Source organism: Mastigoproctus giganteus, chromosome 8, assembly GCF_048544385.1.
Source record: "Mastigoproctus giganteus isolate SK-2022 chromosome 8, ASM4854438v1, whole genome shotgun sequence".
In the NCBI taxonomy this organism is placed as follows: Eukaryota; Metazoa; Arthropoda; class Arachnida; order Uropygi; family Thelyphonidae; genus Mastigoproctus; species Mastigoproctus giganteus.
This window is the reverse complement of record NC_143582.1, coordinates 230386567-230400058: the sequence shown is the minus strand read 5'-3', so window position 1 is coordinate 230400058 and position 13492 is coordinate 230386567. Positions and strand designations below refer to the sequence as shown.

Here is a 13492-nt window from a genome sequence, read left to right as displayed (position 1 = left end):
TAATTTTTCTCTTCTCTGTACCCTTTTCAGTAAATTTGTTTCCTTACTAAAATTAATAACGTTGTTGTTGTTCGGAATTAATTTTTGTAAGGAAACAGATTTCAACATTAAGTGTGTGTCCTACTCCTAGATAATAATCTTCATGTCACTGTCGAAAAAGTTTCTGTATACTGTATTATCAAACAATGAGCAATTGCAACAATTTATACATGTAAACAATAGATGCTTATATAAAGCATCGGTCAACTAAGGCCCTTGTTAACATATTTTAGCATAACAAGTGAGGATGGTTCCAAATCTCTTTCAACTGTTGGAGCAGCAGCAGTGTTTCCCTCTGCTATCATATCAGCATCTCTTCCACCTGAGTACAGCAGCTTTTCAGCAGAACTGTAAAAATTTGACTCTACATCCATCTGCAAAATACATAGTTTACACTGACTCTCTCAGCTCAATTAGAGCAATGCAGAATACATCTCAAAAGAATCACCATATTTTAATGAAAATCAGGAGTTTTTTATTGTAGATTTATCATCGTCAACAACTTGTGAAGTTTTGCTGGATTCCAGCACATTCAGGCATAAAAGGGAATGAAGTGGCTGATATATCTGTCAAAAGTCCAAGTTTAGACATAACCTCTGTCCCTATACCAGCGCCAGATTATAATATCTTAATTCAAGCAGCATGCCATGCACAGTGGACAGAATTATGGCATACCCAAACGAATAACAAACTTTTCCAGCTGAAACAAGACCCAAAGTTCTGGCACTCGAACAATCAGACAGTGTGGCGGGAACAAGTGGTACTCACACGAATTAGAATAGGGCACACCCATCTGACTCACCTCCATCTACTAATGGGCGATGATCCTCCTCAGTGTCCACACTGCTTAGAACAGCTAACAGTCAAACACATTCTGATTGACTGTCCACAGTATCAACAACATCGAGCTGCAATACTTCAAAATCTGGCTAATTGTCGAGAACCATTGACATTTTTTTTATGAAAACCCCAAACACGAAAGGTATCAAAACCTATAGTACTTAGTACCATGCATGGGTTGAAGGAGAAGTATGGGGGGAGGGGGATGCCGGAAACTTTGCTCTAGAGACTAAACATGGGTTTCACCACTTCAAGCCTCTAATAAAACACAACAAGCCTCCAGCAAAGTGGTGGTATTTCACTGGTTGATTAGCATTAGCATTAGCAGAGGCATTTTATGCAAGAAAGCAAGCTTATGCAGCATCAGCCAAAAAAAAAAAGTAACATAATAAATAAAAATAACCACTTCCACTTCACCCCTCTGTTCGTTCGAAATACCTGTCCAGCTGAGCCTTAAACTTATTTAGGCTATCAACTTCCACGACAAGGGATGGAAGTCTGTTCCACCTACCAACCACCCGCTGGCTAAAGGCAAATTTCCGCACATCTATCCTACATCTGTCTTTCCTCAATTTGAATTTATGCCCTCTCAGGTGATTATTCTGAGCAAGAGGAAGAATCCCATCAGCATTGAGCATGCTCAAACCATTCAAGGCTTTGTACACCTCTATCAGATCACCTCGCTGGTGCCTGGTTTCCAGACACTGTAATTCGCAAAACTTAAGCCTTTCTTCGTAAGAGCACCCCTTTGTCCCATTCACCAATCTAGTTGCCCTTCTCTGTACTCGTTCCAGCAGCTCTACATCCTTCTTGAAATGAGGCCTCCAGGCCTGTATACAGTACTCTAGGTGTGGCCTGACCATTGCCTTATACAAGGGAATAATCACCTCCTTATCCCTGCTAGAAAAATTCCTATATATCATTGACAATACACCATGAGCTACTCTTGCAGCCCGTCTGCACTGCTCAGAGAACTTCATATCTGCCTGCACAACCACCCCCAGGTCCCTTTCATTCTCTACCACTGTCAGTGTAGTACCACAGAGTTGATACGTTGCTCTGGGGTTGCTGTTTCCCATATGTAGTACTTTACATTTGTCAATGTTAAACTTCATTTGCCACCTCGTAGCCCATCTGCTCAACCTTTCCAAATCCTGTTGCAGCAGCATAGTGTCAGTAGTGTCCTTGACAACCCTGCCAACCTTCGTATCGTCTGCAAACTTGGACATTAAGCCTGATATACCATCATCAATATCATTTATAAATACAGAAAACAATAAAGGACCCAATACTGAACCCTGAGGGACTCCACTAATAACATTAGTCCACGATGAGCAGTGTCCATTGATTACCACTCTCTGTCTTCTCCCCCTCAACCACCCCTTTATCCATAGCAGCAGTTTGCCTCCAATGCCACACTGCTCCAATTTGTGCAGCAGTCTTCCATGTGCAACAGTATCAAAAGCCTTTCTAAGATCCAAGTATATAATATCATGTATCATAGGTTGTAGATGAAAGTCATCTACCACCTACTTCATATCATTAGAGAGGACGCAAATGTTAACGAACTTTTCTGCTTTTTAAAACAAATTGGAGTGTATCCTTTTTTATGAATAGGTTTCAGAACTGAAACTAATTTAAACTGGCTTCATTATTAATAATTTTTTAATACTCCTACAAATAGGTGCACTATAGCCATTGCAGCTAATGCGCCAATAAACAACCATACCACCCACACACACACACACACACACACACACACACACACACACACACACACACACACACACACAAGTGAGGACAATTTTGACAAATTTGCCTTTCTTAAACTTCTAATGTCCTGTTTTAAAAGTATTTTCATAGCCTATTGTCCCCTCCCTTCCACTCCATGTAATCCTTACTTTATTTTTGAAAAATTCTTTCCATAGTTACTATTTAATATTTCTCCCATTATTTCTATTTTAATACAACAATGGCTAAAAATCTTGATGAAAAGGCTTCTAGTTTTCATTTATCAAAATCCTTCCCCATTATTAGCATTAGCATTAGTAGAGGCATATGATGCAAGAAAGCAAGCTTATTCAGCATCAGCCAAAAAAAAAAAAAAAAAAAGAAAGAAAGAAAAAAGCACAACCACTACTCCCATTTCACCCCTCCGTTCGTTCGAAATACCTGTCCAGCTGAGCCTTAAATTTGTTTAGCCTATCAACTTCAACAACAAGTGATGGAAGTCTATTCCACAAACCAACTGCCCGCTGGCTAAAGGCAAATTTCCGCACATCCATCCGACATCCGTCCTTCCTCAATTTCAATTTATGCCCTCTCAGGTGATTATTCTGAGTAAGAGGAAAAATCCCATCGGCATTGAGCATGCTCAAGCCATTCAAAGCCTTATACACCTCTATCAGATCACCTCGCCGATGCCTAGTCTCCAGACTCTGTAATTTGCAAAACTTAAGCCTTTCTTCGTAAGAGCAACCCTTTGTTCCATTCACTAATCTTGTTGCCCTCCTCTGTACTCGTTCCAGCAGCTCTACATCCTTCTTGAAATGAGGTCTCCAGACCTGTATACAGTACTCAAGGTGTGGCCTGACCAATGTCTTATACAAGGGAATAATCACATCCCTATCCCTGCTAGAAAAATTCCTGTATATCATTGATAAACCACCATGAGCTACTCTTGCAGCTCGTCTGCACTGCTCAGAGAACTTCATATCTGCCTGCACAATTACCCCCAGGTCCTTTTCATTCTCTACCACTGTCAGCGTAGTACCACAGAGTTCATACGTTGATCTGGGGTTACTGTTTCCCATATGTAGTACTTTACATTTGTCAATGTTAAACTTCATTTGCCACCTCTCAGCCCATCTGCTCAAACTTTCCAGATCCTGTTGCAACAGCATAGCATCAGTAGTGTCCTTAACAACCCTGCCAACCTTTGTATCATCTGCAAACTTGGACATTAAGTTTGATATACCATCATCTATATCATTAATAAATACAGAAAACAACAATGGACCCAACACTGAACTCTGAGGAACTCCACTAATAACATTAGTCCACGTTGAGCAGTGTCCATTGATTTCCGCTCTCTGTCTTCTGCCACTCAACCATCCCTTTATCCATAGCAGCAATTTCCCTCCAATGCCACACTGCTCCAATTTGTGCAGCAGTCTTCCATGCACAACAGTATCAAAAGCCTTTCTAATATCCAAATATATAAAATCAAAGTTATTCCCTGCATCCAGTTCTTTTGTGACTACATCATAGTATCCAATCAAATTGGTCAGACAAGACCTGCCCTTAACAAAACCATGCTGTGTCTGAGCTATAACTGAATTCTTGTCCAGATGATCCTGCAGTGCTTCTTTAACCAGTGCCTCCATTAATTTTCCTGGAACCGAAGTTAAACTAACAGGTCTATAATTACTTGTGTCAGCCTTTGATCCTCCTTTGTGAATTGGGGTTACATTTGCACATCTCCAGGTCTATGGGTACCTCCCCTGAGTCCAAAGAAGCTCTCATAATTATAGCTAGGGGTTTGCTTACTTCCTTTGCTGCCTCCTTTAATATAACTGGATAGATTCCATCCACCCCGGGTGCCCTTTTTATGTTTATCCTCAACAATTTCTCCTCCACTTTCCTCTCAGTTATTAGAAAATCATCTGGCTCATTGCCAATGTTTACTTCACCTATGTTGACATTCCCCTTCCTGAATAACTCCTCATGTGTGAATGTAGATGCAAAATACTCGTTTAGATTGTTAGCCACCTGAGCAGGATCCTCAACTGTTGAACCATCAACATCCAGTGGACCAATCTGATTCATCCCTTTCCTTCTTGAGTTTAAATAGGTAAAGAACTCTTTTTGTTTTTCTTTGCATCCTTTGCCAAGGATTTCTCATACTCTGCCTTTGCCTGCCTAATCTCTTTTGTGACTTGGTTACAGACCAACTTATATCTATCATAGGCTTCCATGTCACCCATTAATTTGTATGTATCCCCTGCATTTTTCTTCTCTGCCATATGTCTCATTAGTTCATCTGACAACCATTTTGGCCTGAACCTTGAACAATATTTCTTGGTTGGTATGTAAAGCCTGGTAGCTTCCAAGATTAGTTCCTTGAATGCTTCCCATTTTGAATTTGCTGTTGGTAACATCATCAGTTCGTCCCACTGTATAGAATTTAAATACTGTCTCAGCCCATCATAGTCGCGTTTACGAAAGCAAAAACCCTTCCCTTTACCTCTGATGGTAGTTACCTGATGGTAGTGTGCTGAAGTGGGATTTACTCCTTGAGTAAATCCCACTTCAGCACACTGTGATCACTGCTACCTAGTGGTTCCTTTATCTGCAGATTCTTAATGTATGAAGAATCACTACTGATAATCAGATCAAGAGTATTACTCCCTCTAGTTGCCTCCCGAACATGCTGGTGTAGAAAACAATCATCCAATAAATCCACAAAAGCCTTGCTAGTGTGTGAGTGACCAGCCCCCAAATTCCAGTCAATATCCGGGAAATTAAAATCCCCCATTATAAGACTCTCTGATTTACTGGCCCATTCTGTTTCCCTGTACAGTATCTTATTATACTCATCAGAGTCATTAGGCCTATAGCACACTCCTACTCTCAATTTTGATTTACCCATGCTTATGTCACACCAAACTGACTCGACTTCACTTCCTTCGATTTTGTGTTTTTTAACTAATAGCGTAACCCCTCCTCCCTTCCTATCCTGTCTATCTTTTCTGTAGACGTACTCCCTAAATTCCAGTTCTGCATTCTTTATATCTGTGTGACACCATGTCTCTGATATCCCAACAATATCTGCCTTTGATGTTTTGAGCAAAACCTCAAATTCATCAAATTTATTTACTAAACTCCTAGCATTGGTGTACACGCAAGTATACAAAGTATACAATTATTGCAAAGTTACTATCACAATGTGCTATTGGTTTCACATTACGATATTTTCACGATACCCCCATTTATTCTTACGAATGCAAAATACATTTCCACAATTAGCAGTCTTTAATATGAAAGGAATTTTGAAATAGCCTTAAGAATTACATTGAGTGTTCTCATATATCTTGTGTTATAAAAGTTTCAAAAGTCCTGTTCTAACCTTTGTATGCCTTGCCACATTTACACTTATTTTTATATTACACATCTCTGTTCCAATATGGTGTTGGATCTTTAAATTAACTCATTTATTTTAATCCGCTTAATAACCACCTCAAGGCTAGAACTTTTTTCTAATTTTTTCATTGATCTTTTTCGTGTAAAAAATCACTACTACTTGTTTTTTTTTTGTAATTAGTATTCTGTGTTGTATCATTGCTTTTGTTATATGTATATTTTTCTGTAGTGCTATTAATTTACCTGGATACTCATTTAATAATAACTCTTTGATAGTTCATTTCACCTGAAGTTTTTTTATTGATGTCACAAGTTTTCAGTCATCTACTGTTTAAATTTTTTGATGTTACTATTTTATTTTATTTTTTTTTTGTCATTTTTATGTATCTCCTAGAATATATTGCCTTTCTGTAAACCTGCAAATTCACCCTGTCTTTTTCTGTAGTGAATAGAATGTTCAAGAAAAGGCAAGCTATTATTGGTGTCAATCTTCAGCTTAAACTTAATGGTCTTGATGAGTTTAAGCTTTGAGATTGAGGCTAAATAATATTTTGGAGAATATTTTCATCCTCTGAAAATTAATGGAGAAATGGGAGATTGAATACTAACTCAGCTATTACCTTTGACATGTTTATCCAGATGTATAGCATGACTTACCATAAGTTTACACTTAGAAAGAAAATATAATTTGGAACAAGCAATTGCTATAGTTTAAAAAAAAAATTTAAAGCTTCTTTTATATTATTTGGTGTTTCTTTTTATATGACATTATAATTTCACAGTGACTGTTAATAACATTTCATGTATTTCAGGATGTAGGTTTCTTCAAGCTTCATCATTTCCTCGTGAAAACTACCTCCAAGTATTTAAAATAACCACCATGGCCAGCAAGATTTCCCTTTCAAAATTGAAAGGGAAGGCATCTTCCTCTCCTGCTCCTCTTATGGCATTCCGTTTTAACACTGCGGGAGAAGATCTGGAAGAATTGTCATGTGAAAAGGATGAAACAACAATAGAGCATACCACATCAACAATACAGCGTGAAAGATCTGCTCCATTACTTTCTATTCCTTGTGATGAAACAATTAGTCCAAGTTTTACACACTTAGGATTTCTTCCTGAAACGAAAAGTAGACATACTGGATACATTAAAGAAAATAGCTTTACCACTCTAAGTACACAAGATTCTTTAGGTGACACAACACCAACAAGTGAAGAATCTTTAAATTTTAGTCAAAATGAACAAAATATTGAAGGCTCATCATATTTACCTTTACCAAAGAAACTATCACAGGATGGAAAAGACTCTCAGGAACCATCACCTGTAAAAGAATCTGTAAGAGAGTATCTTGCAAAGCTAGGAAAAAAACCAAGTTTAGAAAGCGGATCAAATCCAGATGCCGAAACTTGGTCTATTCTGAGTGGTTTGAAAGGAAGAGTAGCAAAAACATTAGGAGAAAGGATTAACAAAGAACATAGTATAACTCTTCCTTTATGCTCAAGTAGTGAAAAAAGAAAAGAATCAGATATAGTAACACCTGATGAGTGTAAAAGTAATGAAGGAGAAAGTGATGGAAGTCATGCAAGAATTCCTTCCTCTATAGCAGTGCAACCAATTTCTGTTAGTGAAACAAGTCATAGCATTGTAGTTAGTTCGCATATTTCTTCAGAAGAAGATAGGGATTCTTCTGAAGAAAAGCATTCCTATCATGATGCACAAGATGACCTTGAAACTTCAAAACTTGCTGTATCAAAATTCACATCATCTCAGAAAAGAATACAATCTCCTACTCACAGCACAGGGTCCCAGGCTTTGCTCTCTCCAAAACGTATGCAAGTGTCCTATAAAACAAATGTGTCAATGACTCTCTCGGCCTTGATTGCAAATAAACAATGGGAAGCAGATATTGGTGAAGAAGAAGAACTAGGATGTGCTGAAAATGTTACAAACACAGAGAGTGAATGCAGCAAAGATTTAATCAACAAAAGTGAGATTCACAGCCAGTTAACAAAGGAAACTCCAGTAGAGGAGTTTCCATTAGAAAAAAATGTATCTAGCTGTGTCCTTACATGTCTTCAGATATGGTTTACAGAAGCAAAGATGCAGTATGAAAAGTTTAAATCTTCTTGGACAAATTGTGTGCTCTCAGTATTAATTCCAATTGTAGCTTGTCTGCTAGCCCCACTTCCTCCATACTTCTCAGGTATGATTATGGGTGTTCTTCTGACATCCATCATTAGTGCTTCACTTTGGTGGCTATTTAAACCAATTGAACATTACAAAATACCTTCACATCCAGATCCCAATAATTTGCCCTCGTTAGAAATTCTCCCATCCAATGAAGAAGAATCAGGAATATACAAGGTAACCTTTTTATTTACTGATATTATTTCCAGAATTTTTGGTCCTAAATCATAGTTGTATTTATTTAGTATGTGGAAATCAACTGAACTTTTATTTTATTTTATGCTTTGCCTTCAAAATTGTTCAGACTTTTCACCACTAGCTAACAAAACAATCACATCCCGATGATGTTTAAGAATAGCTTGTATATTTGTAGCACTGTTCAGGACTAATTAAATGAAAATCACTCTTAGGTTGGCATTTATTCATCTGATTTGGTGAATTGTCATCCCCTGACAGTGCTGCATCTTCCTCATCTAAAAATTATAGCTTATTTTTCTTAATAAATAAATATGTGCATCTTCATAATGGCATATTCATTTATCTCTATATTACAAACACAGAGATGAATGAATATGCCATCTTCATAATGGCATATTCATTCATTCTGTGTTTGTAATATGCCATTTCGAAACATGAAAAATAAAAATGCCCCTTAATTGGGAATACTTAAATCTGTGTTATACATCATAGTTTAATCCTTATGCAGAGCATCCAAAATGTATGAAACTAAGGGGAAATAAGAAATAATTTACAGAATTTTCTCTGCATGTTGCCCTTCATCTAAAAACACATTTTTAATTGTAATTCATGATTTGAATTCTTTACAGCATGTCTGTAAAGAATTCAAAATGTCTGCTGTAATATATTATTGGACTTCTCTAATTTGTTGTTGAAGATTATTTGTATTAGAAATTTTCACTCTGTAAACGTGCAGCTTTACATAGTCTCAAATAATTGAAATTGAGTGAGTTTAAATCTAATGATATGAGAGCAGCTCATTATACTGGTTCCACTCCTACAGATCCATTGTCCTGGAAATGTTTTGTCTAGCCAGTGATGAACTGAGAATGCATAGTGTGGCAGAACACTGTCTTGCTTTTGTATCCCAAATACTGCACCATTATTCTCTTGGCTCATTGCTTCTGAATAACAAGTAAGGGTGTTTTCTCGACCCTATAGTTTTGATGATTCTATTAGCATTAGTGGAAGCATATGATGCAAGAAAGCAAGCTTATATAGCATCAGCCAAAAAAAAAACAAAAACCTATTACTTTACAGTAAAGGGTAATTCAAAACACTGCAACTCTTAGTATACTTTCAGGTTTATTTCAGATATTATTAAACATTGATTATTTCACTAGGAATGCCTATAGTACTAGATTACCATACTTAAAATCTAATCCCATTAACCTCGCTTCAAGAATCTGGACAAAACCTGAAATTAACCTTTGCATATACTAAGATTCTTGCAAGTACAAAATTTATTAAAAACACACACACAGACACACACACACACACATGCACACACAGGGTGTTCAATTAAAACTCACTAGCATCTATTTTGCTTATTTTTAGATTTAGGCTCTTTATCATCTAAAACGTTTTGTCATATTTGGGCTAAAATGTTTGAAATTAATATTAAAATTGGACTAAATATTAACTGTTTAGATTTTATGATTTCTAAATTTAAATTTTGCTTAATCAACTGCTTTTTTTCCTCAGGAGAAAGTTGTTTTCCATCATCAGTTCAGTCTAAAAACATCAGTGTACTTTTGAAACAAACATAAACAGATTCTGTTTGAAGGGAAAAACAAACAAACACAACATTGTGTATGATGGTCGCTTTTCAATAGGCATGTTTAACACTGTGTCAAAGAGATAGCTGTACAGGAGCATAATTTTTTTTATAATGCATAATATTTTGCTCCAATCAGCAGGCTGTCAATAAAAACTGGCCGATAAGTTCATCTCCTATATACCAGACCCCCACACTGATAGACCATCGTACCTGATGGTGGTATTTCTAAAACATTATTTTTGGTGAATAGGAACCCAGTAGCGGTTGTTTGTTGGTAAAGCCATCTCAAGTGTAACAAGGTGACCTTGTCAGTCCACAGTTGCTAAGGAAACTAGGATTTATTTCTACCTTGGTTAACTTGGTTTATTTTCTGATGCTATCGAAGCAGTGTTAGGTGGGTCAGAAAACTGCTAGCTTCGGGGAATACACAGACTAAAAGATTAACAACAGTAGCTGCTGGCAGAGGTGAAAGTGGTTCTTGCATTGCTTCTATTGGAATGAGCAGCAGCAGCTTGGAAAACGAGGTGCTTGATGATCTTATAATGCAGTTTGCCTCCCCCTTTCTTACTTCTCAGGGATTTTAATGGACATAACACTCTGTGGGGTAGTGCTAACATCAATAGAAGGGGACGAGTCACAGAGCGTATGCTAAATGACATTTCCCTTCTAAATATTGGAACAAACACTTTCTTCCACATGCCTATCTGTACGTTTTCTGCCATTGATCTCTCTATCTGCTCCCCTTCTCTACTCCCTTCACTCACTTGGGAAGTGGAGGAGAACCCATATGGAAGTGATCACTTCCCTGTGATAACCTCGTTACACAGTGGGAGACCATGTCTTCCTTTCAGGTTACCACAGTGGAAGACTGATCAGGCTGACTGGACTGCCTTCCAACATCAGGCAAGTTTTGACCTCAGTACCGTCAGTCAGGGCCTATCAATGATGCAGTAACGTACATTACAGAAAATATCATCCAAGCAGCTGCCAATGCCATACCGAAAACATCTGCCCTGTTTCCACCTTTTCCCAAGCCATGGTGGAATTCACAATGCACAGCAGCAAAAAAGGCTCAAAACAAAGCGTGGGGGATATTCTGCCGATATCCTACCACTGTTAATCTAATAGCCTTCAAGCGTGCATGAGCCAAAGCACGCTACATTCACCGTCAGAGTCAAAGGGAATCGTGGATCCGTTTTACATCATCTATTAACCAGTCTACCAACTCTAAGGTAGTCTGGGATAAAATCCGAAAAATGAAGGGAAAATATACATCCCACCCTTCATCGATCCTAGACTATAATGGATGCACTATTGTAGAGCCCACTGCAATAGCCAATGCCCTTGGGGAAACATTTTCAAACATCTCTGGGATATCATCCTATTCCCCAGAGTTTCTGGTCCTGAAACATAAAAGAGAAAAAGAAGCAATAAATTTCACACAGAAAGGCTTTTTTCCCTACAACCTGCCTTTCACTCTGCAGGAACTAAAAAGAGCTCTCTATCATTCCAAGGCAAGTGCTGTTGGACCAGATGGCATCCATTATGAAATGCTTAAACATCTGCCACCTGCATCTATGGATCGCCTGCTTGTTCTATATAACAGAATCTATATAAAACAGCAATTTCCGGATTCCTGGCGCATGGCATTTGTGCTTGCATTTTTTAGCATTAGCATTAGTAGAGGCATTTGATGCAAGAAAGCAAGCTTATGCAGCATCAGCCAAAAAAAAAACCCACTTCCACTTCACCCCTCTGTTCGTTCAAAATACCTGTCCAGCTGAGCCTTAAACTTATTTAGGCTATCAACCTCCACCACAAGGGATGGAAGTCTGTTCCACCAACCAACCACCCGCTGGCTAAAGGCAAATTTCCGCACGTCTATCCTACATCTGTCTTTCCTCAATTTGAATTTATGCCCTCTCAGGTGATTATTCTGAGCTAGAGGAAGAATCACATCAGCATTGAGCATGCTTAAACCATTCAAGGCTTTATACACCTCTATCAGATCACCTCGCTGGTGCCTAGTCTCCAGACACTGTAATTTGCAAAACTTAAGCCTTTCTTTGTAAGAGCACCCCTTTGTTCCATTCACTAATCTTGTTGCCCTTCTCTGTACTCGTTCCAGCAGCTCTACATCCTTGTTGAAATGAGGCCTCCAGACCTGTATACAGTACTCTAGGTGTGGCCTGACCATTGCCTTATACAATGGAATAATCACCTCCTTATCCCTGCTGGAAAAATTCCTGTATATCATTGACAATACTCCATGAGCTACTCTTGCAGCCCGTCTGCACTGCTCAGAGAACTTCATATCTGCCTGCACAACCACTCGCAAGTCCCTTTCATTCTCTACCACTGTCAGTGTAGTACCACAGAGTTGATACGTTGCTCTGGGGTTGCTGTTTCCCATGTGTAGTACTTTACATTTGTCAATGTTAAACTTCATTTGCCACCTCTCAGCCCATCTGCTCAACCTTTCCAGATCCTGTTGCAGCAACATAGTGTCAGTAGTGTCCTTGACAACCCTGCCAACCTTTGTATCGTCTGCAAACTTGGACATTAAGCTTGATATACCATCATCAATATCATTTATAAATACATGTACAGAAAACAATAATGGACCCAACACTGAGCCCTGAGGGACACCACTAATAACATTAGTCCATGATGAGCAGTGTCCATTGATTACCACTCTCTGTCTTCTCCCCCTCAACCACCCCTTTATCCATAGCAGCAATTTGCCTCCAATGTCACACTGCTCCAATTTGTGTAGCAGTCTTCCATGTGCAACAGTATCAAAAGCCTTTCTAAGATCCAAGTATATAATATCAAAGTTATTCCCTGCATCCAGTTCTTTTGTGACTGCATCATAGTATCCAATCAAGTTGGTCAGGCAAGACTTCCCCTTAACAAAACCATGCTGTGTCTGAGCTATAACTGAAGTCTTGTCTAAATGATCCTGCAGTGCTTCTTTAACCAGTGCCTCCACTAATTTTCCTGGAACAGAAGTTAAGCTCACAGGTCTATAATTACTTGTGTCAGCCTTTGATCCTCCTTTGTGAATTGGCGTCACATTTGCACATTTCCAGTCTATGGGTACCTCCCCTGAGTCCAAGGAAGCACTCATAATTATGGCTAAGGGTTTGCTTACTTCCTTTGCTGCCTCCTTTAATACAACTGGATAGATCCCATCCACCCCGGGTGCCTTTCTTGTGTTTATCTTCAACAGTTTCTCCTCCACTTTACTCCCAGTTATTTCAAGATTCTGTAGCTTACTGCTAGAGTTGAATACACCTCTGGCATTCCCCTTCCTTCTAGAGTTTACATAAGTAAAGAACTCTTTGCTGTTTTACTTTGCATCCCTTGCCAAATATTTCTCGTAATCTGCCTTCACCTGCCTAACCTCCTTTGTAACTTGGTTACAGATCAACTTGTATCTATCATAGGCTTCTGTGTCACGTGTTAATTTGTATGTATCCCAT

The 13492-nt window shown here is 38.5% G+C and overlaps 1 protein-coding gene across 1 annotated transcript in view; it reads left to right on the top strand.

Moving 5' to 3' along the window:
- LOC150082408 (testis-expressed protein 2) overlaps positions 1-13492 on the top strand; it is a 187251-nt gene that overhangs the window by 41635 nt on the left and 132124 nt on the right. Inside the window, exon 2 of the mRNA XM_090380511.1 lies at positions 6834-8386. Within this exon, the coding sequence (XP_090236637.1) occupies positions 6902-8386 (1485 nt within the window). The 5' untranslated portion in view covers positions 6834-6901. The remainder of the gene's footprint in view (positions 1-6833; positions 8387-13492) is intronic.